Here is a 22873-nt window from a genome sequence, read left to right on the forward strand (position 1 = left end):
GGGGAAGGTGCTAAATTTAGTCAATTGGATTCGGAGCAGAACTTAGCCCCTTGAGTGAATGGTTGACAATTATGAGAATTAATCAACCAATTTTCTTTTAATCTCCCTTAGTGTTGGGTGTTAATTTTTGTTTTCTCATTGCAGTTTGATGGGAAAACCTCATTTGGAATGTCAGTTTTCAATCTGAGCAATGCCATCATGGGCAGTGGTATCCTGGGCCTGGCATATGCAATGGCCAATACGGGCATTGTCCTCTTCCTGTAAGTACAGCTTTTATCTGTTTCAGTTGGTCACCTTTCTATCCTCTTCCATGCTTTGGGCATGCAGCATCCATTGTCAAGAGAGCAGACAGTTCATAGAATCATTCTATGGCACTGAAGGAGGCCATTCAGAACATCTGCACTTCCACCATTTTCATAAGCTGGAAGTTCCAGGCCATTACCGTTCACTGCAAGAAACATTTTTCCTTGTATCTCCCTTGCCTAGAATCTTAAACTTGTGTCCCCTAGAGGAGGAGATGGTATAATGACATTACTACTAGATTACAAATCCAGCCATCCAGGTGATCATAGAATTATAGAATCCCTGTAGTGTGGAAACAGGCAATTTGACCCGACAAGTCCACACCGACCCTCCAAAGAGTAACCCACCTGGACCCATCCCTTTATACTCTACATTTCCCCTGACTAATGCACCAAACCTACACATCCCTGAACATTCTGGGCAATTTAGCATTGCCAATTCACCTAACCTGAACATCTTTGGACTGTGGGAGGAAACTGGAGCACCTGGAGGAAATCCATGCAACTTCGGTCAGAATCTTGCCCTGGCAAATGGTAGAATTTGAGTTCAGTAAAAATTGGAATTAAGATGTTGTGGTTCTGTTCGCCGAGCTGGAAGTTTTTGTTGCAAACGTTTCGTCCCCTGGCTAGGCGACATCATCAGTGCTAGCCAGACTACTGCGACCCCTAGGACTCATAACGGCACACAAACCAACAGCCACGCTCAGACAACAACTCACCAGAACGAAGGACCCGATACCCAACATGAGCAAGACGAATGTAGTGTACAAAATACCATGCAAGGACTGCACTAATCACTATATAGGACAAACAGGAAGACAGCTAACAATCTGCATACATGAACATCAACTAGCCATGAAACGACACGACCAGCTATCCTTAGTAGCCACACACACAGACAACAAACAACATGAATTCGACTGGGACAACACTACTATCATAGGGCAAGCCAGACACAGAACAGCCAGGGAATTCCTAGAGGCATGGCATTCATCCACAAACTCCATCAACAAACACATCGACCTGGACCCAATATACCAACCACTACAGCGGACAGCTGAAACTGACAACCGGAAGCGGCAGGGACAGACCACTATAAACACCGGAGGAAACATCAAAGAAGCGCTTCGCAGGAGGCTCCCAAGCACTATTGATGTCGCCTAGCCAGGGGACGAAACGTTTGCAACAAAAACTTCCAGCTCGGCGAACAGAACCACAACAACGAGCACCCGAGCTACAAATCTTCGCACAAACTTTGAATTAGAATTAAGAGTTTATTCACCATGAAACTGTCACCAATTTTGGGAAAAGTCACCTGGTCCACTATGTCCTTGGCGGAGGAAACTGTTGTCGTTTCCTGGTTTGGCCTACATGTGACTTTAGATACATTGCAATGTGGTTGACTCTTGACTGTCAGTTTGGGATGAGCTGTAAGTGTTGGCCTAGCCAGTGATGCCCACGTCCTGTGAATTAATAAAACAAAACTCGTACCATCAGCTAATAGGGACAGCTTTTTTGGACTACATTATCTAAACCTGTTTTGGACACCTTGATTAAATTTCACTTAAATCTCCTTTGTTGTAAGGATAGCAGTCCCAGCTTCCCAACCTTTATCTTGTAACTAACATCTCCCATTCCTGGAAACATTCTGATAAATATTATCTCTATCCTCTCAATGATCGTATTAACCTTCCTACCTTGTGGTGTCTTAGAGTCACAGAGGTCTACAGCGCAAAAAACATCCTTTGTCCAATTGGATTATATACCTTGGCATTGCAACTACACATCTAAAAATTCTTCAATGTCATGAGAATTTCTGCCTCTACCACCCTTACAGACAATGAGTTCCAGACTGCTATCACTCTCTAGTTGAAAAGGTATTTCCTCACATCTCCCTAAACCTTCTGCCCCTTGACATAAATCTTTGCCCCAAGTCATTGATCCTTCCATCGAGGGGAAAGGTTCCTTGCTGTCTCTGCCTCTCATAATGTTATAATTAAATTATGTCCCTGCTCAATCTTCTCTGCTCCAAGGAAAACAACCCCAGCTTATCTTTTCATAGCTGAGCTGGCAACATCCCGGTAAACCCCCTCTGCACCCTTGCCAGTGCTATCACATCCCTCCCATAATGTGGGTTCCAGAATTGGACACAGTACTCTATGCTGTGGCCTCACCAATGTTTTGTACAGTTCCAGTATAACCTCCCTGCTCTTAAGCTCTATGTCTTGACTTCTCAAGGCTTACTGGAGTATATCATATTCTGCCTTAACCATTTTATCCACCTGTCCTGATGTCTTAAGGGACATGCACACCAAGGTCTCTCCGAACCCCAAGGCCCTACCAGTCATCATGTATTCCCTTAACTTGTTTGACCTACTCAAGACCATCACCTCATATTTATCTGGATTGATTTCCATTTGCCACTGATCAGCCCATCTGTAACCTAAGGTTATCCACCTCCTTATTTACCATCCACCAATTTTTGCATCGTCCGCAACCAGAGTTAGACGTAATATTCCAGTTGCAACCAAATCAGGATGTTATAGCTTTATCTGCTGTTGACTACTAACTATAGTATTCTTTAACTGGCAATTAGGAAGTATGCCTGGAAAGACTGGAGTGACGTCCTTTGTGTTTTATTCCACTCCCTTTTTTATGCAGAAGCAGTTTTCCTCAATGAGTTCAAATAATTCACATCCCAGTCACAGAGGCCACCGATGTGTCAGTCAATATTTGGAGCTTGCAAAAGGTTGACGGTTACAGATAGTCCATGAGCTGCAGCTTAGACACCCTTTCTCCAAATCAGCTGTGAATGATGAAGGTCGTATTGTAATGGTGCCATTGTTTTGTCTGTGTAGTGATTGGAATGAGGTTGGCCAGGTGGCTCTCATTGTATTTTTGAGTTCCCTAATTGGGGCTGTTAACCTGGCTGACAGATATCAACAGGAGATTCAGGGATGCCCCTCGCTCTAGGGGCTGGCTCTGAGTTGGCTGGTCAGAGTCCATGTACTGTGCACATGTAAATAAAGGGTAACTTGGTGATGGAACACTGGCTTCCACTGAGTCATTTCAGTCTGTATGACCATATGATGTCTACATCTGGAAGAACCCATTCAGACCTGGATTGTCCATCGAAATTTATGCTGGCACTGTCATACATGACAAATCTAAAATTAAACAAATTGTACACCTCTTAAATGCCTATTAATTAGCTGCAAACTTGGGTTACCCATTAGAGTCGAAATTTGGCCTTTCAGTATATAAAGGAAACAAGTCATGTCTCTATTTATTCCTCATATGAAAATATCTCTTTTAATATACTTTTAACCAACAAGAGCAAAACAATTTGATTCAAAGTATGAAAAAAGAATTGCAGATGTTGGAAATCAGAAACAGATTCAGAAATTGCTGGAAAATCTCAACAGGTCCGGCAGCATCTGTGGAGAGATATCAGAATTAATGTTTCAGGTCTGGTGACCCTTCTTCAGATCTGCCTGGAATTATATTTGTTTGTATGATAGAAACATGGCTGTCTGAAATACTATGCAGAATTGAAGATGAATATTAACCACCCTCCCCTTCTCTTTCTACTCAGAGTCCATCTCTGGGTTTTTATCAAGTTGTAATGTCTGTAACAGTGCAGAATTAAAGGCAGTTTTGTATTCATAATTGCGACATCAAAGCAATTACGAAACTAAGTACACTAGTCTTCAAAGCTCAAGTTCCATAAATGCTTTGGTGGACCACTGACACTGTTGGTATGGCTTTGTTGGACATGACTCAACTTTTTACACCAAGAAGCCAAGTGAAAGGTCAAAGGTTAAGTTTTGTAGTATAGTATAGTTTCAAAGCTGAAAGAAATAGGAGAAAGATGAGGTAAATCAAAGAGTAGTGATGACACAACAGATAGTTAGGGTTAAAAACCATGTAAGATAGCAAAGATTCAGAGAGATGGTTAATTCAGTTTTGAAAGATGACAATATACTGAATCTTCATTCTATTACAATGGGGATGAATGGTGCACTGAATAAAAGTTGTATCAAATCCTAGGGGGCACAGCATTTTTTGTCACTGATCGGCGCATTAAACAGTTTGCCTAATAGATCCTAGTGTGTTGGAGAATATGAGACATTTGAAATAATACCAAGTTGCTCCTTCCAAGGAGAGAAAATACAAGCTGTCCCGTAAATTAGGGATAGATCTTTTGTATTTCCCACGAGAAGAGAACTGCTACAGAGGCAAATAAAAAGAACCAAAATATAACAGACTGACAATAAATAAATGGAGACTAATTGCCAGAAATGGTCAGAAATGATGACATTCAATCCCGTTGCTAAATTGCTTAAGGCTATAGGTCATAAATGCAAATGATCACCTAGTATTTAGTCACATGGCACTTAGAATGTGCATCACTTAATGACAATGAACAAGTAATGGCAGAATACCAGAGCTACAGAGATAGGGTTTACAGAAGTTCTATGCCTCTGTAGAAAGATAACTATCAAATGTGGAACCATGTTGAATACCATACACTATCTTATTCATGTCTACCCCAATATTCTCTGGACCTCATTCCTCTTCTGCAGTTTTTGAAGAAATGATTTTATCTGAAATCTTTTGTCATTATTCATTCACTGGACGAGGGTGTCTCTGGCTAGCAGCATTTATTGACCAATCTCAATTGCCCAGAGGGCAGTTAACAGTCACCCACATTGCTGTGGGTTCACAGTCAAATATAGGCCAGATCAGGTAAGGATGGCAGTTTCCTTCCCTAACGGACATTAGTGAATCAGAAGGCGCTTTCCAACAATCAGCAATGGATTCATGATCATCAATAGATTCTTAATTCCAGATATTTCATTGAATTCAAATTCCACCATCTGCTGTGGTAGCTCCCCAAACTTAAATCCGCAGAATATTACCTGGGTCTCTGGGTTAACTGTCCAGCGATAATACCATTAGGCCATTGCTTCTCCAAAAGGTTAAAGGTCACACTGTAGAGGAAGGTGCAATTAGTGAATCAGAACCAGTAAATTTTAAAAAAAGAAGCTATGAATGGTATTTCTCTTGGTACCATAGCAACATCTTGTATTCATTACGTACCATTTAGTGGCCTAAGGGTGTCACAAATAAATATGGCATTGAGCCAAATAGGAGATTACCAAAACTGTAGTCCAAAGGGTAGATTTTAAGAAGCAACTCAAAGGAATGTATACAGGCTGTGATGCTGGTGGGGTTAATTGGGGGAATTGCTGAGCTTAGGGTCTTGCTAACTGAAGGCATGGATTCTATTGATGGGGAGGAAGGAAGCCAAAAATGACCAAGAAGCCAGGATTGAAAGACTATACAGTTGGAAGATGCTATAAGCTTGGTATTATCTAACCTCTCAGTGGAACTGAAATTTCCAACAGTCAATTAATTTGCCATTTGCAGCAGTCCTGTGCAAGTCAATGATCTTCTCCCATTTTGACCAAAGCACAAAAAGTGAATTTGAATCTAACAGCTTTTCAGACCTTTGCAAGACTTTGTGTTTATGTAGAATCAGAGACAGCCTTGACTTGGGAAGTGGATTGAGCATAAAGAGGTGCTATTGACTAGGCTGTAATGGTGTCGGTGGTTTGGACGGGCTAATATGCACGTAGCCTATAAGCGTCAACAATACATGCACTGTACTGTTTGAATGCTTGAGGTCTGAAGAATGGATTCTGAGGGGTGTTAGAAAATGCACTGAGAATCAGTTCAGTTATGCGAGATATTTCATCAAGAAGCACGAAGTAGGGTGATCTGTGCCTCTTTTCAGGAATTTGGTTCTTTCCGTAGACACTTAGGAATGTGTTTCTGAGATGGGTGTCTCATTTATTTTTCCAGCCTTCCAGTGGCTGCAGCAATAAAAGCAAAACTGTGGGAGTCTGTGATGTTCTCTGAGTTCCTTGGTTAATTTAGAGCTGTAAAAAAAAACTGTCCCTTGGCTTTAAATGCAAGAATCACAGAAGTGTTACAGCACAGAGGAGGCCATTCAGTCCATTGTGTCTGCACCAGCTCTCTTATCAAGCAATTTACTTTACCCCGTTTTTCCAATTTCTCTCCATAAACCTTCACATTCCGCCTTTGCAGATAACAGTGTAACCCCCTCCTTTTCAAAGCCTTGATTGAAGCGGCCGGAACACAGTCTCCGGCCATGCATTTCAGACCTTAACCACTTGCTGTGTGAAAAAGCTTTCTCTCAAATTGTTTCTTTTTAACCCTTTCATGAGTGGGAAACATCTCTCCCTGTCTACTCTGCCCAGACCTTTCATGATTTGAATATCTCCATCAGATTTCTGCACTGCTTGCTCTTCACCAAGGAAAACAGTCCTAACGTCTCCAATATATCTTCATACCTGGTTGCATGACTGAAGAACTTCAGGCTCATGATTCTTTTCTAAACTGCTAGAAGACACCTAAGAATTTTGCTGAGGGGCTCCCAGATGGAACTGCCATCTGAACTGTCTCACTTTGTTTGCAGGTACGCCTGAGGGAGCGATAGCTTAGAGCTGAGTAGAAAGAGTGTGGAAAGAGGAAACAATTGTCAGCTTGTGGATAATTGTGTGGGACTGGATTAAATGTAGAAACTAGGAGCAGGAACAGGCCATTCAGCCTGCTGTATCATTCTATTTGATCATGGCTGATCCTTTATTCTTGATGCCATATTCTTCCAAGATGGCAGCAGCAGGATTGGTGACATTCAACTCCTGAGCACAGGGCTTGGCTGCGCATGGCTCAGGTTCTGCTGCTTCTACATATTGTCTTTTCAGCTCGGTAAGGTTGTTTTTTGTTTTGGTCGCCCTGGGGCCTCCTCCTGGTGTCTTCTGTGGGAGGCCAGAGCCCTGTGTACCTCCATCCCTGCTCTATCTCATGTGGCAGCATTAGAAAATGAGCCAGGACTCCATCGTTCAACTTGAAACCAGAACCCAATCGGTCACTCGAAGCCAGGACCCCATCGGTCAACTCGGAGCCAGGACCCCTTCGGTCAACTCAGAGCCAGGACCTCATCGGTCAACTCGGAGCAAGGACCCCATCGGTCAACTCGGAGCAAGGACCCCATCGGTCAACTCAGAGCCAGGACTCATCGGTCGATCTCCAACATTGGAGGAGGTCAGGACCCGCACAGTGTGACTGTCTCCAACTCTAAAGCGGCAGTTACAGAAGTTGATAACGGTAAAACTTCAGATGGTGGTGACTCGAGGAGCAGGGAGAGTGAAATCTACAGAGAGGGAAAGAGGAACATTTGAAGTGTTTTCAGTTTTAGTAATTTCAATTTAATATTAATTTATTCAGTATTTTGCCATTTATACAATTTATTCAGTAATTTATTCTGTAATCCAAGATGGCACTGGAATGTAGAGACATTATCCACTTTTCACTGTACCTAGGTACAAGTGGCAATATTAAATAAATCCAATTTTAAATAAATGTGAATTTATTCCAGCTTTCTGCCATATCTCTAGATTGCCTTTAAAATCAAAAAATCTCACAAATATTTTCAGGCCTCGACAGCCTTCTCTGACAGAGAATTCGATGGGTTCACTATCCTACCTGTGAAGAAAAGTTTCTTAATCTCAGCCCGAAATGGATTACCCTATATCCTGAGACTGTGTCTCCTGGTTCTAACTCCACAACCAGGGGCAACATCATCCCTGCATTTAGTTAGTCCAGTGCTGTTAGCATTTCATACGTATTACGCTGATCTCCTCTCATAGTCCCAAACTCTAGTGAATAAGGCACCAGTCGAACAAATTTCTCATCCTAGACAGTCCTGCCATTCTTGGTATTAGCCCAATGAACCTCTGTTGCAGTCCCTGCATGGCAAATATCTTGTTTCTGAGGTAGAGAGTGATCAAAACTGTATGCAATGCTCCAGGTGTGGACTCACCGAGGCACCCTATCTCTACTTCTGAACTCAAATCCTATCTGTCTACTTTTGTTGACTGATATACTAGGACCTTTGTGCATCCATGCTTCCCAAAGTATCATTATTCAAATAATAGTCTACCTTTCTTTTTTTGACATCCATGTGTACAACTTCACATTTACCCTCATGGTTTTGCATCCAACATGTGGTTGCCCAGTTGCTCAACTTGTCTAAATCACCTTGAAGATTCCTTGTAGACTCCCCAAAACTCACAGCTCCACCCAGTTTTGGGATTGTGCAATGTGAAGAGAATGCAAAGAGACGTCAAGGATTCTCTGTACTGTGATCACTCTTTTTATAGAAAGTGATTGAACCTTGCATGATATGTACCTTGGAACATCATCCTTTCAGGGTGGCATAGGTAGCTTAGTGGTTAGCATCGCTGCCTCAGCGCCATGGACCTGGGTTTGATTCCACACTTGTGCGACTGTCTGTGTCATTCTTCCGTGTCTGCATGGATTTCCTTCCACAGTCCAAAGATGTGCAGATTAGGTGGATTGGCCATGCTCAATTGCCTATCATGTGCAGATTAGCTGTGGTAAATGCAGGGTCCCAGGGATGGGCGGGATAATTTTTGGAGGGTTGGTATGGGCTGAAAGGCCTGCTTCCAGCTGTAGGGATTCTAAATTTACCTGCTCTATTATTGAACACTACTTTCATTGCTCATGAGTCATAGAAAGTCCAATTGATTGAGAGGAAAAGGCACAGATGCACTCTTGAACGATGGTTTAAAAAATCAGACAGGACTGAATTGATTCTTATTAAGCTGGCCTGTAGAGGTGCTGGACGTGAACTCCGACATACTGAGTTGATCGAAATAAAAGAGAAAATGCTGAAAGCCCTCAGCAGGTTTTTGGGTGGGAAAATGAGAGAGAAGGAAAGGAGTGAAAATAAACCAGCAAAGGAAAAGGAAAACAAATGGGGGCTGAGATTACCACCTGAAATTGTTGAATTCTGTACTGAGTGTCGGGATGGTAACGTGCCGAAGTGAGAGATTAGCTGAAGTTCCTCGAGCTAATGTTGAAATGAATTTGAATACAACATGAGGACAAAGGCAAAGGTTAATGTGTCAGCAATGTGGGGAATTAAAATGGCGCGTGTCCAGGGTCACGCTTGTAGATTGAGTGAATCTGCTCTGCAAAAGCAGTTACTTAATCATCATTTGGCCTCCCCAGAAAAACTAGATTGCATCATCATCAGTGAGCACAATGTACCAAGTTGAAAGAAGTACATATAAATCATCTTGCCTTGGACAGTGAGAAGGAAGAAGGTAAAATGGCAATGGTCACATTGCATGGAAAGGTGCCTTTGGGAGTGGTATGGGTTTTGGCAGTGATTGAAAAATAGGCCAGATTGGTTTGGAGGTAGCAGTCCCCTCAGAATGCTAAAAAGAAAAGGAAGGAAATTTGTGTTTAACTAGGTAATTAATTAATTTACATTAATTAGGTAAAATGCTTGCCTTCATTACTCAGACCTCTGAGTTTAAAAGTTGGGATGTCGTATTGAGGTTGTCCAGGACGTTGGTTAGGTCTCTTCTGAAGTACTGTGTCCAGTTCTGGTTGCCCTATGATAGGAAGAATATTATTAAACTAGAGAGGGTTCAGAAGAGATTTCCCAAGATCTTGTGAGAAATGGAGGGTTTGAATTATAAGGAGAGGCTGGATAGGCTGGGACTTTTTCACATGAGCATATGAGATTGAAGTGGAGAGGTGGGGTGGCCTTATAGATGTCTATAAAATCATGAGGTGATTGGATAAGGTAGAGGCAGGTGTCTTTTCCCTAGGGTGGGGGAGTTCAAGACCAGGGGGCATATTTTTAAAATGAGAGGAGTAAGATTTGAAAAAGACATGAGGAGCAATGATTTTAAACAGAGAGTGGTTCATGTGTGGAATGAACTTCCAGAAGAAGCGGTGAATGCAAATACAATTACAACATTTAAAAGACATTTAAATAAGTGTATGAATAGGAAATGTTTTTTGAGATATGGGCCTAGAACAGACAGGTGGGACCAGTTTAGTTTGGGATCATGGTTGGCATGAACTAATTGAACCGAAAGATCTGTTTCCATGTGGTAGAGCTCTATGGCACAGGGCGGCATGGTGGCTCAGTAGTTAGCACTGCTCCCTCACGCCAGCAGCGATCCAGGTTCAATTCCCGCATTGGGTGACTGCCTGTGTGGAGTTTGCACATTCTCCCCGTGTCTGCGTGGGTTTCCTCTGGGTGCTCCGATTTCCTCCCACAATCCAAAGATATGCTGGTCAGGTGAGCTGGCCATGCTAAATTGCCATAGTGTTAGGCGCACTAGTCAGGGATAAATATAGGGTAGGAGAATGGGTCTGAGTGGGTTACTCTTCAGATGTTCAATGTGAACTTGTTGGGCCGAAGGGCTTGGTTCTATACTGTAAGGAATCTCATCTAATGGCTCTGTGTAAATGTGTTCAGTGGTCATGCAAGAGGTGGCAGAAATGGCAGAAGATGATCTGTGGATTTGAAGCTGAGAAGAGGGGAGGAGAAAAGTGAGAACAGGAGAGTATGAAATGGGATGATCACAGTCAACTGTCAACTGTAGATGGAGGGGAACCTTCTATTGAGGAAAAAGGAATGCAGATCATAAGCATTACATCGTTGGAAGGCTATATCAGCAAAACAGGTGCAACGGAGATGGAGAACCTGGGAGAATGAAATGGACTTACAGGAAGCAGAGTGAGAAATTGTGGTTGAGGTGGCTGTAGGGTTAATATTGGTTGATAGAGAAATCGCGGAAGGGAAATCATAGATAGATTACTGGAAGGTGACAAAGTGAAGATTGGAAATGTCACTTGAATGATACACTCCTCAATGTACCTGTTTAATCAGTATGTTATATTTCTGTTTTTTGAGTCATTGAATTTGTACAACAGGAAATGATTACATTACCTACGTCAACACCCAGAAAATAAACAAAGCATCAAACATCCTGGATTAAAAATTAACAATCTTGTACCTTTGTGTACATTTGCTTCAGTGAATTGTCTCAATGGTTCTTCTGATGAGCCAATGTGACTTTGGATGAAGTCCTATTTGAAATATATAAAAAGGTCTCCTGTGATCTTGTATCAAGGTTATAAGCATCTGATTGGAAGAACTCTACACCACCATGGGTTCCCAAGGAAATTCACTGAATAAGTGTCAACATATTAGCTCCTGTGTGGGACAGAGTGGGTGAAATGGAACAACGTACTCGTGTCAAACATGTTACAGGGCCACTTGTGACCATCTCACATATTTGGTTATACTGGGCAAATGGTATGTCCATCAAAAATGAGGGAACTGATAGATAACATCAAAAATCTTCTGGTAGCATTGAAGAGGCTTAGTTACTTGGCATCTTTGCACACATTAAACCAATACAAATGACACTCAATTTGTGTTATGGGTCCCATAGCTCTAGTCAGTAAACAAAAATCTCTTGCTACTTCTTACATAAGTTAGCCCTGTAGCTGACCTCTTATTCCTTCCCCTGATCATTCACTTCATGTTGGTGACTGTGCCTTAAATCATCTGCATCTCACTCTCCGAAATATTCTTTCTAACCTTCTCCATATCTCTATCTTCCTCTTCTAATTTAAATGTTAGCCCTGCTCAGTGAAGGTATTCACATTTCTAAGCTTATGCCACATTGTAGAGACTGGGGCACATAATTGACAAAGCCAAGGGAGTGCAGCATTGTCGGAGATGCTGTCTTTCAGATGCAACATTGCCACCCAGGCCCCACCAACCTTCTCAGGCAAGAGTAGAATATCCTATGGGACTATTTGAAGCAAAACCCATGTGGTTCACTAAACTCCTTTAGGGAAGGAAATCTACTTGTTCTTACTTGGGCTGGCCTACATATGATTCCAGATCTATAACAATGTTGTTTTCTTCGAATTGCCCTTTGGGAAAATAGGGATGGGCATTAAATGCTGACCCATATCCTGTGAACAAATGGCATGTTGACTGAAAGTACTTCACAATGTTCTGAAAACATAAAAGGGCCTTTATACATGTAAATACCTTTTCTGTGTATTTTTTCTTAAAATCTATAGTTGACCAAAATATCGATTACCATTCTTAATCTGAACTTTGGCTCAATATCTGTTTCAATCTGCTTCTGTAAAGCATCAACATTTTGTCCAAATGCAAGATGGTATATAACTGCATGTTTTTTTTGTGAACATGAATAACGTGAGTTGTAACAATAGCCAATAGAGAATTTCTCAACCATGTTTGCAAGAGGAAATGGACTGACGGAACAATCATTTTTGGTTTTGAGACCTTAAAAATATTTAATGTAATTGATTATTTGAAAAACCGTTCGAGAATAATGGCAATTCTAATTGGTGGCTTCAATAAGCATGTGAAGTTACGATAAGTCTTACATTAACTCTGCTGATTTTCAGATGAAGTAAACTTTATATTGAATACTGCAGTTGGTAAATTGAGCATATGTTAATTTACATCACATAGCAAAATAAGAGATTGACAGTTGCACAGTTGTTTTGCACGTTAAAATGCCAGGGTGGTGGGACAAAACATGGCTGGATGCTGATTTGAGACTATAATTACGCGCAAAATAATTTCCCTATCCCAGCTCATGATGTTGGTTGGAATATGTAGAATTTGGCCAGAGGCTTCAATCCACAAGTTGAGAGAGAAGGTCACTTTGCAGTCCTTTTTTAGCAATGATAGTGCAGCCTTGGCAGAGGTTCGAGAGGGTGGTTCGGTCATCTGCACATCCATTTGGCGGGGACTGAGGGAGAAAATAAAAACACTTAGAAATAAATTTGGAATCATGTGAATGTTTGGGATGCTAGCAGTCAATGCCAGAGGAGAAATGGACACATTGTAACCTCTCTGGTTACCACTTAATTCTCCCTTTCAGAGCCATCTTTTCATTTGATATGTATGTTGACCTAAAGTGCACTGCTCCCGTGCTGCACAGGTTGGTAGTAAGATTTAAGTCACCTTGTCAATGTGACGTTCACCAGTGCCCAAGCTGAACCTATAGACCAGCACTTGAACAAGGGTAAAAAAGTAAAAGAAAGATTGCATTTTTGTAGTGCTTTTCATGACCACCAGATGACTTACATCATTTTACAACCAATTAACTACTGTTTGAAATATAGCCACTGTTGTAATGTAGCAAACACTGCAGCCAGGGGTTGTGCACAGCAAGGTTCTAATAAACCAGCTTTTTAATGATGTTAATTGAGGGATCAGGAATAAAGTTTTAGGGGGGAATATCTTCCTTGCTGCTCTTTGAAACAGTGCCATGGGATCTTTTACGTCTACTTGAGTGGGCAGATGGAGTTTAACGTCTGAAGTCAAAGAGGGTATTTCTGGCATTGCAGCACCTCTCCGCACTTTGATGTTTAGGTGGGATAACGCTGAATCTGTAAGAGATCCTTTAGGCAGCAAAGAAAATAAATCAAGTTGCATTCATATTACAGGCCGCTGAAAAGGATAAAAATACGTTTGTGTGTTTGCCAATGGCCAGGATGCCTAGTTGCACAGATGGAAATTGTTTCCTCCTGGTCCTCTTTTTCTTTTTTAAATAAAAGCCTGAGGCTCTTAGTGTCTACGTGTTTGGCTTCTGCTTGTGTGTCTGCAATTGGAATGGGCAGGGATTCAAACAAAATATTGAACGACGTCATGAAGTCTGAACTGACGTCCTCGTTCAGTCATCTTGCATAGTGCAGCTCTCTGAGTAAATGCAGCAACTAATCAGGTGGAAGGGAGTGAGAGTAGCTTCAGACTAGTCAGTATTTTTCCAGCAAGCTTTATCAGTATTCAAATCTTAGTCTTACAGTTCCAAATACCCTCAGTTCTCCCTCCCTCCTCCTCCTCAGGTCTAATCGTGGAGTGCCCCCACAAATTTGCAACAGAGTACTTGACTATCCCAATATTTACTGACATTTGTTCAGCAGAAGTCCATTTGTTTGTGGTAATGGCGACACATTGTCGGAAAGCCCCAGATCCATGCACAAAATCTTTACAAATGCAAACTAAATTAATGCCTACAAAATGAAGCTCTAAGTGAAGAGTGGCTAGTAAGCTAGAAGTTGCAGGACAAATTCTTTACTTGAGCAATATAATTGAGCATTCACGTAAAGGATTCATTTTCTAGGTAATATTTATTACCTAGAATATTTATTCGTCATGATTAATATTTATTTTTACCCAAACAATAAATTGGATTTGGGTAACAGACTGCTCCCTTCCATTAGTCCTTAAATATTTGCCTTACCTCGTACCCTTTCAAACATTTAAATTAGATGTTTTAGGAAGTTGCCGGCTAGGCGAAAAAACAAGGTTTGAATTCTGTGCGAGTGAAACAAGGAAAGACTAGCATGTGTATGTCCTTAAGACACCCAGGAGCTCTTTACAGCCAGTGAAATGTTTTTGAAGTGCAGTCACTGTTATAATGTAGGAAATGCAGCTGTCAATTTGTACACAGCAAGCTCCCACAAAACCACAGTTTGATTAGATTACCTACAGATTACCTACAGTGTGGAAACAGGCCCTTCGGCCCAACCAGTCCACACTGACCCTCCGAAGAGCAACCTACCCAGACCCATTCCCCTACGTTTAACCCTAACACTACGGACAATTTAGCATGGCCAATTCACCTGACCTGCACATCTTTGGACTGTGGGAGGAAACCGGAGCACCCGGAGGAAACCCCACGCAGACACGGGGAGAATGTGCAAACTCCACACAGACAGTTGCCTGAGACTGGAATTGAACTCGGGTCCCTGGCGCTGTGAGGCAGCAGTGCTAACCACTGAGCCACCGTGCCGCCCAAATATGATAATGGCAAGATAATCTGTTTTTTCATGATGCTGACTTAGAGATACCTATTGGCCTGGACACTGGAGAGGATTCCATTGCTCTTCTTTCATATCGAGACATCAAATTCTTTTATTCTGACCAAATAGAGCCTCAGTTAAACATCCCATCCAAAAAAAAATTGACTCAACTACATAGAATCAATTAATGCTGAAGTGGCCCTTCAACCATAGAGTCTGTACTGCCAAAACAATGCTATTCCCTCCCCAGTGGCATTGTGGGTCTACCTATGGCACAGGGACTCCAGCTGTTCAAGAAGGCAGCTCACCATCTGCTTCTCAAGGGCAACCAGGGACAGGTAGTAAATGCTGGCCCAGGCAGCAATACCCACATCCCACAAGTGAAAACAAAATCGACACTAGTCTCACTTTCCAGTGCTAGGGCCATAGCCTTGACTATTATGATGTTTCAAATGGAGTTCACTGCAGTATCAGCCTGGATTTCATGTTCAAATTCATAACATCATGTCTTATCTCCTGAAGGATAAATATTTTCAGTGTGCTTTTGTGATTTGCCTTACGCTCCTCACTGCACCGCAATAATATACTACCTCTGTAACACCTGCCTTTCTTCTTTTCCTGAGGAAAACACCCTGCAGTAGGGCAGAAGGAATCAAACTGGATTCTGAGCTGCTCAATGGACAACTCTTCACCCCTAACGTGGAGAGGAATCTGACTCTGACCACCCAGAGCAGGTCCTAGACTGGTATCGGAGGCTGCCCTTGACTGACTGTGCCAGGAGCTCCTAAGTGAAGGCTATCCCCATTATCTTGACTGAGCCCTACTGACAACCATGACCAGCTTCCTGCCTTTGTGTCTATGCTAATTGGCATTGCAGCAGTAATATGAGCCTGGTATTCCTGGCTGTGGTGGCAAAGCATAAAAGGTCAAGGCAAGGCATCGAAGGCAAAGGTGCTGTGAATATCCAAGAAGGCTCAGAGTAAGTGAGGACTATGGGAAGTGAGTGAAGAGCCCAGAGATACAGACTGGACCAGTCAATGAGCTGGTGCATATCCCTAAGGGCACATTCTCCTTTTTGCATCGTTGCAACGAGAAATGCTGGTGCAGTCTGAGGTCCAGCATTGAAGGCAGAAATGTCCTAGAAGTGGATCAGAGATTAGTTTTTGATTTGATTTGTTTTGATATTGTCACATGTATTGAGATATAGTGAAAAGTATTGGTGTGTGTGCTGTCCAGACAAATCATACCTTACCTAAGTACACCAGCGTAATAGAACAGAATGCAGAATATAGTGCTACAGCTCCAGAGAAAGTCCAGAGAAAGATCAACTCTAATATATGAGAGGTCTGTTCATAAGTCAGATAACAGCGGGGAAGAAGCTGTTCTTGAATCTGTTGGTACATGTTTTCAAACATTTGTATCTTCTGCCTGGTGGAAGAGAGTATAACCAGAGTGGGAAGTATAGTTGGACTCAATGGAAGGAAGGCTGGCTTTTGTGATAGACTGCTCTGCATTCACAACTTCCTATAACTTCTTGCAGTCTTGGGCAGAGCGGTTGCCATACTAAGCTGAGATGCATCCAAATAGGGTGCTTTCTATGGTACATCTATAAAAATTGGTAAGAGTCATTGTGGATATGCTGTTTTCCTTAGCTTTCTGAAGAAGTAGAGGCTTTGGTGTGCTTTCTTAACTGTAGCGATGATGTGGATGGAAGTAATCTTAGAGGCTGGTACATTTTGGATGCCATTCTTGTGGGGTGCATGTAATTGGTACTCATGGAGCACACCCAAGATGCTGTTTCCCAGTGAGCAAAGTTGGGCTATCCATTAGGGACTTACCAAATAGTATTTGCCCTTAATTGGCAATTTGCCACTGCTGAGTGAAACATTCACCAGACCTTTTGTGAAAAGCATAAACAATGTAGCAAGACTTCTTGCCCGATTCTGCCACACATCTTGCCAAACTACTCCACCTGGACCCCGATAAGATTGCACCCTTCTTTCCAAATCAACGTACTATTTAAGTTGGGGAGGTGTTTTATCATGCCTCAATTGGAAAGGCATCCCACAGAACACAAGTAATGTTCCATTTAGGATGTGGGCATGCAAAGCTGTGTGTTAATCTCAAAGACAGCAGCAGTGAAATAAGACAGCAATGCACTGCAGATTTAACACAGCTTAGAGGATCCGATGTGCCAAAGTTAAGCCTGATTAACACACCCATGTAAAATGTAATAGTATGTGCAGAATTTTAATCGTTACCAAAACCATTAAAATCAGAAGAATTTAGGGTTCAAGCTGGAGTGCAAAATGCAGAAGTCAGTTCACCATTACATTCTGAGAGTTAAACAGGAGATAAATGAGGACTGAGGTCTGAGATTTGTACATCAAAGAGTTAATAGGCAGAACAGTTTGGAGACCTATGTTTGAACTTAAACCTCTCTAAATTACCTTAGAACTTTGCTTTTGTGTTGAAATGAAGAAAACAGAGTAGTTTGGAGATACCAAAATTTTGTCTAGGGAAAGAGATTTGAAGGCTGGTGTTTGCAGCTAAAATGTTATGAAGTTTTATTTGACAGATATGAGAGTAGGATGTATCTGCATTACACTATAATCAACTTCAATCTATCTGCACTATCAGACATCAGCTTCTCGAATGTGACAGTAATATAACCTGCTGCGTTTACTCAACATGCATCAGTCACATTTTACATAGGACACAAATATCGGATATGGCTGAACCGATGACATTTACATACCATGTGAAATATTTTGTCACTTTTTTTTTCTGAAGGGTGACATGTGGATTCTTAGCATTTGAAGACAAATGGGATTTAGTCCCTCATTTTAGCTCTTTGCTAAAGGAAGGAGGATTTAATGATTCTTTTCCTCTTCCACTAATCCATGGCACTAATTCTCCCAGATGTTCCAGTCAATCTTGTCTCAAGGCACACACTGTGCTGTGCTGAGCTTATGCTGCGCTGAACGTGGGTTGAACAGTTGAGCAGGAATAAAATTGGGTTAGGGCAGGATATGATGGCAGTGGGGGAGGGGAGATTTCAGACCACTAATCACCTTAGAAGCTAAGTAATAAGATGCTCCCACGATTCATTAAAGATCGTTAAGCCTTCTTAAAATGGAAAGTGAGTGTAGAGGTAAAATGTTGGAATCATTTTGCAGTTTTAATGGCACAATTTGGCCAAAAAACATTTGACCAAAAAAACAGCTACAGTTTTATTGAGAGAAAGCTGGTGTGAGAAATATCAGCCTGTTGCCATAGGGGAATGCTCTTGTGAAATTGGCACTGTGATACATTAGTGATGAAGTGGAGTTGCCAGCACTCCAAAGTTGTTCTATAGATTTGGAGATTAATTTCTTGTACATTACTCTTCAAAAAGGGATCATGTGAAGACTTTAAAAAGATGCATCTTTTTAACTTTCATTTGCATGTCATTAAATAAAAAATGTATATGGAGAAGGGGTGGGAAGTACAGGTTTCACGACTGAACGAAGCATGAGGTGATAAAATCTCCACAGAGCATTCATTCAAAGTTGGCAACCCGTTGGTGGGAGTGCAGAACAGAGGCAATTTGCTTTTCCTCACAGTGCTTGTCCCCAGCATAGATCACTGCGGATCAAAAAATGAGCTGCTCCTTTATGCTATGGAGATCAAAATTCACAAAAACAGCGAGGATTGAAATGAAAATTTCACACAGGCTGGAAATGAAAAAGTGCATGCAAAAATAAAACTCCCGATGGAATGTGCTGGTGTCTGAAATTATGATGAATATGTTCCTATACTGAAGGATTTATTTTCTGTGAGAAACGGGGCTTTTATCAATGGAGGCTTTTTTGGCAATCACCCTGCTAAGCAGACATGAGAAAGCCCTGATTTGTATGTTCAGCAAACACTATGTTGCAGACAGTACAATTACTTGTCTGATAATTTGTGAAACATCTGACTGGGGGAAAGAACATTTTTTTTTAGAAAATGTGTTATTTCTTTAACTATGAAACTCATAAAACACATCATTGTTGTCACTTCTTGTTATAAGTGTTAAACATTCAGTTCCCTCTGGTTCTCAATGGATAAATGAACTGTGCTGGGAAGGTCCCAAATTCAGTTCATTGTTCTGTGATGTCTGTGCTGACCTCCTGCAGGAATGAGTTGGTTAGACCCTGTCTCCCAGCCTATCTCCATAAGCCTGCAAAGTTGGGAAATAGGAGCCATTTTCAGTCACCGTAGTCCATGGTAGGAGTGGGCACTCCTAGACATAAGGATTGAAGGTCTCTCTACTCTGATGTTTCTCAAAAAGGGGATTATTTTAACCTAATGACTGGAGCTACACAAGATCTTTGGCAACATCATTTTAATAACCTCTCCAGTGTTGTTGTGTTCATGGATTCAAGTGGAATATGAATTTGAACTGTGTGTCAAAACAGCATTTCACTTGCACCCCCACAACTCCCATCCTAACCCAATCCTCATAGTTTCCTGGGGTTGGGTAAGGTTAAAATTGACTAGGTAAAAACAATGATTGCAGATGCTGGAAACCAGATTCTAGATTAGAGTGGTGCTGGAAAAGCACAGCAGTTTAGGCAGCATCTGAGGAGCAGGAAAAAAGGATTCCTCTATTCCTGACGAAGGGCTTTTGCCCGAAACGTCGATTTTCCTGCTCCTCGGTTGCTGCCTGAACTGCTGTGCTTTTCCAGCACCACTCTAATCCAGAATAAGGTCAAAATTGACCCTAGCTATATCTCAAAAGAGCACCCCATGTTCAGCCTCAAGTTCTCAGGTGGACCCCTACTGAGTGACACTGACAGTGCTGAACTTAGGTCTGTGCTGTGTAATCTGATCTCTATTGTGCACATGTCTTGCCTTTAAGAAAAATAAATTTAACACACTAAAACCCCCACCTGGAAGGACTCCATGTGCTGTGCATATGCAATATTGCAACTTTGCCTGACAGTTCACTGTGGGTCTATAAGCTGCACATGTGGAGAAATGTACAGTGGGTTTGCTGTAATGCCTGCTTCATAACTTATTGTGTGTTTTACTGTTTCAAATAAAATAACTCGCGGAATTAATCAGTCCCTGACAGCAATTGATTATTCAACCATTATCATGAACATGACAATCACAGCTGTCTCAGGAGCAGAATAAATACAGTCAGTCCAGAGATGGAACCAGCATGTTTCTCAGCCATTTTCCCCTAATGTGAGTGCTGCTGTTGGCTAGTAGTAGGAGATAGATAAGCCCCCACCCCCCACCCCGCAACGCATTCAGCTTATAACCCATGCCGGGTTTTCAAATGACGAATGAACTGTTAGAGAGGTCTGGATGATTGCAGCTATTGATGGAGAGAAATAATTCTGGGCCTTTGATACAGTAGAGGTGGGAATATTCAGTGTGCGTCCACACACACTCCCTCACTCATGCACATACCTCAGCAGAAAAGCACCTCACATTTCAGTATGATCACTAACCTATTGATCCAACTGAAACTCTTTCCTCTCTAAACAGATGTTCCCTGACCTGCTGTGACATAGAATGCCTACAGTTTGGAAACAGGCCATTTGGCCCAAAAGAGTCAAGAGTGTGCTACTGGACAAGCACAACAGGTCAGGCAGCATCCGAGAAGCAGGAGAATCAATGTTTTGGGCCAGAACCCTTCAGCAGGAAATTGCTGATGAAGGGCTCCAGCCCGAAACATCGATTTTCCTGCTCCTCGTATGCAGCCTGACCTGCTGTGTTTTTCCAGCACCACACTCTCTGATTCCAGCATCTGCAGACCTCACTTTCTCCCATTTGGCCCAACAGGTCTACACCAGCCCTCCAAAGATCAATCTCCAACCCCCGCACCCCCACCCCGCACCTGGAAAATCCCTGGAACTCTGCACCTCCCATGGCTAATCAACCTAACCTACACATCCTTGAAAACTATTTAGCATGGCCGATCCATCTAACTTGCACATCTTTGGACTGTGTGAGGAAGCCGGGAGAACCTGGAAGCAACCCACACAGACACGGGGAGAATGGGCACACTCCACACACAGCCAGTCACCCGAGGCTGGTATTGAGCCCAGGTCCCTGGCACTGTGAGGCAACAGTGCTAACCACTGAGACTCCATGCCACTGTCTTACCAGCTATTTTCTGTTCCAGATTTCCAAAACTTGCAGTATTTTGCTTCACAATCGTCCCTTGCAGATACTGAAAGTGAAGCTTTAATTCAATCAGACGGCAAGAGATCTATCTGTTTTCTGTGTACTACAAGAAGGGCCTTCATACTGTGCAGCAAAGGAACAAATCTGACCCCATGATTCCCAAACGATTAAGTTGCTAATTAACAAAAAGTGACAAATGGGAGCAGAGAGGATGGTGAAAGATGAGGCAGCCCATTCCACTTCATGGTTTACCGGACTGATTGCTAGGACTGACATTTTAAGAGAGACTGGATTGGTTTAGTGATTATAAGAGGGCAGATCTCATGGAGATCATTAAAATTCTAACAGATCCAGACAGGATAAAAACTGAAATAACTGTGAATGCTGTAAATCAGAAACAAACACAGATATTGTGTTTGGAAACAGTCTGGGTGGGTTACTCTTCGGAGGGTTGGTGTGGACTGGTTGGGCCAAATGGCCTGTTTCCACACTGTAGGGAATCTAATCTAATTACTGGAAAAGCTCAGAACAGAGGAAGGATCCCAAAACATTTCTCTTCACGAATGCTGCCAGACCTGCTGAGCTTTTCCAGCAATTTCTGTGCCTGTTTCTGGACAGGCAGGAAGGATATTTCTAATGACCAGGGAGTCTAGAACCAGGGATCACAATCTAAGGATACAAGGTGGGCCACTTAGGACTGACATGAGGAGGAATTTCTTCTCCAGGGAGTAGTGAGCCTGTGGTTTCTCTGCCATAGGAAGTGGTTGAATGTTTTCAAGAAGGAGTTAAGTGCAGTTCTTAGAGCTAAGGAGATCACAGGGTGTGGGGAGGAAGCAAGAGGAGGGTGCTGAGTTGGATGATCATATTGAATGGCAGAGCAGTAACAAAGGGCCAAATGGCCTATGCCTGCTCCTATTTTCTATGTTTCCATGCTCCTGCACATTTGACCAGGAAGTCCCTGTGTTCACCAAAACCCCGAAGTGGCATCATAAGGAAGGCCAATAAAGAAAGGGCAAGAGTTGGTGTGATACAGGACCAATGAGCAGCATTCAGGAGAAGGAAGGTTTCGGATTCTAACCCCATGATGATTAATTTTATGGCATCTTACTGCAAAGAACTCACTTTGGAATAGGAATTTCCATATGGAATTCTTCCCATGAATCATACTCTCAGATTCTGTTCCTGACTCTTCTTCAAACTCTCTTTGGGCTGGAATTCTGAAACAATTGAAAGGTGGGACAGAACGTAATGGTGCTGGGCATGTCTTCTCTAGTGTCTGAAAGAATGAGAGATAATCTCACTAAAACCTCCAAAACATTGAAAAGGATAGACAGGGTAGATCCAGGTTAAGATGTCTTCCTGGTTGGGAGTGTAAAATCAGGGGCTCAAAGTGGGATACAATTTAAGACCGAGATGAGGAGAAATTGTTCACTCTGAAGGTTGTGAATCTCCACTCCAGAAGGCTGTGGAAGCTCAGTCTTTGTGTGTATTTAAAGTAGAAAGTGATAGATTTCTGGTTATCAATGGCATAAAAGGTTATTGAAATGTTCAATCAGCCATGTTTGTGCTAAATGGTGGAGCAGGTTTGATGGGATGAATGACCTACTCCTATTTCTGTGGAATTT

The 22873-nt window shown here is 42.2% G+C and overlaps 1 protein-coding gene across 1 annotated transcript in view; it reads left to right on the forward strand.

The window, feature by feature from the left end:
* The window catches only part of LOC122558863 (sodium-coupled neutral amino acid transporter 3), a 137671-nt gene that overhangs the window by 48115 nt on the left and 66683 nt on the right, over positions 1-22873 (forward strand). The window contains exon 4 of the mRNA XM_043707722.2: positions 145-260. Within this exon, the coding sequence (XP_043563657.2) occupies positions 145-260 (116 nt within the window). The remainder of the gene's footprint in view (positions 1-144; positions 261-22873) is intronic.

This window comes from Chiloscyllium plagiosum, unplaced genomic scaffold, assembly GCF_037043375.1.
Source record: "Chiloscyllium plagiosum isolate Xiang-an unplaced genomic scaffold, Cpla_swu_hap1 HiC_scaffold_14, whole genome shotgun sequence".
NCBI classification, from domain to species: domain Eukaryota; kingdom Metazoa; phylum Chordata; class Chondrichthyes; order Orectolobiformes; family Hemiscylliidae; genus Chiloscyllium; species Chiloscyllium plagiosum.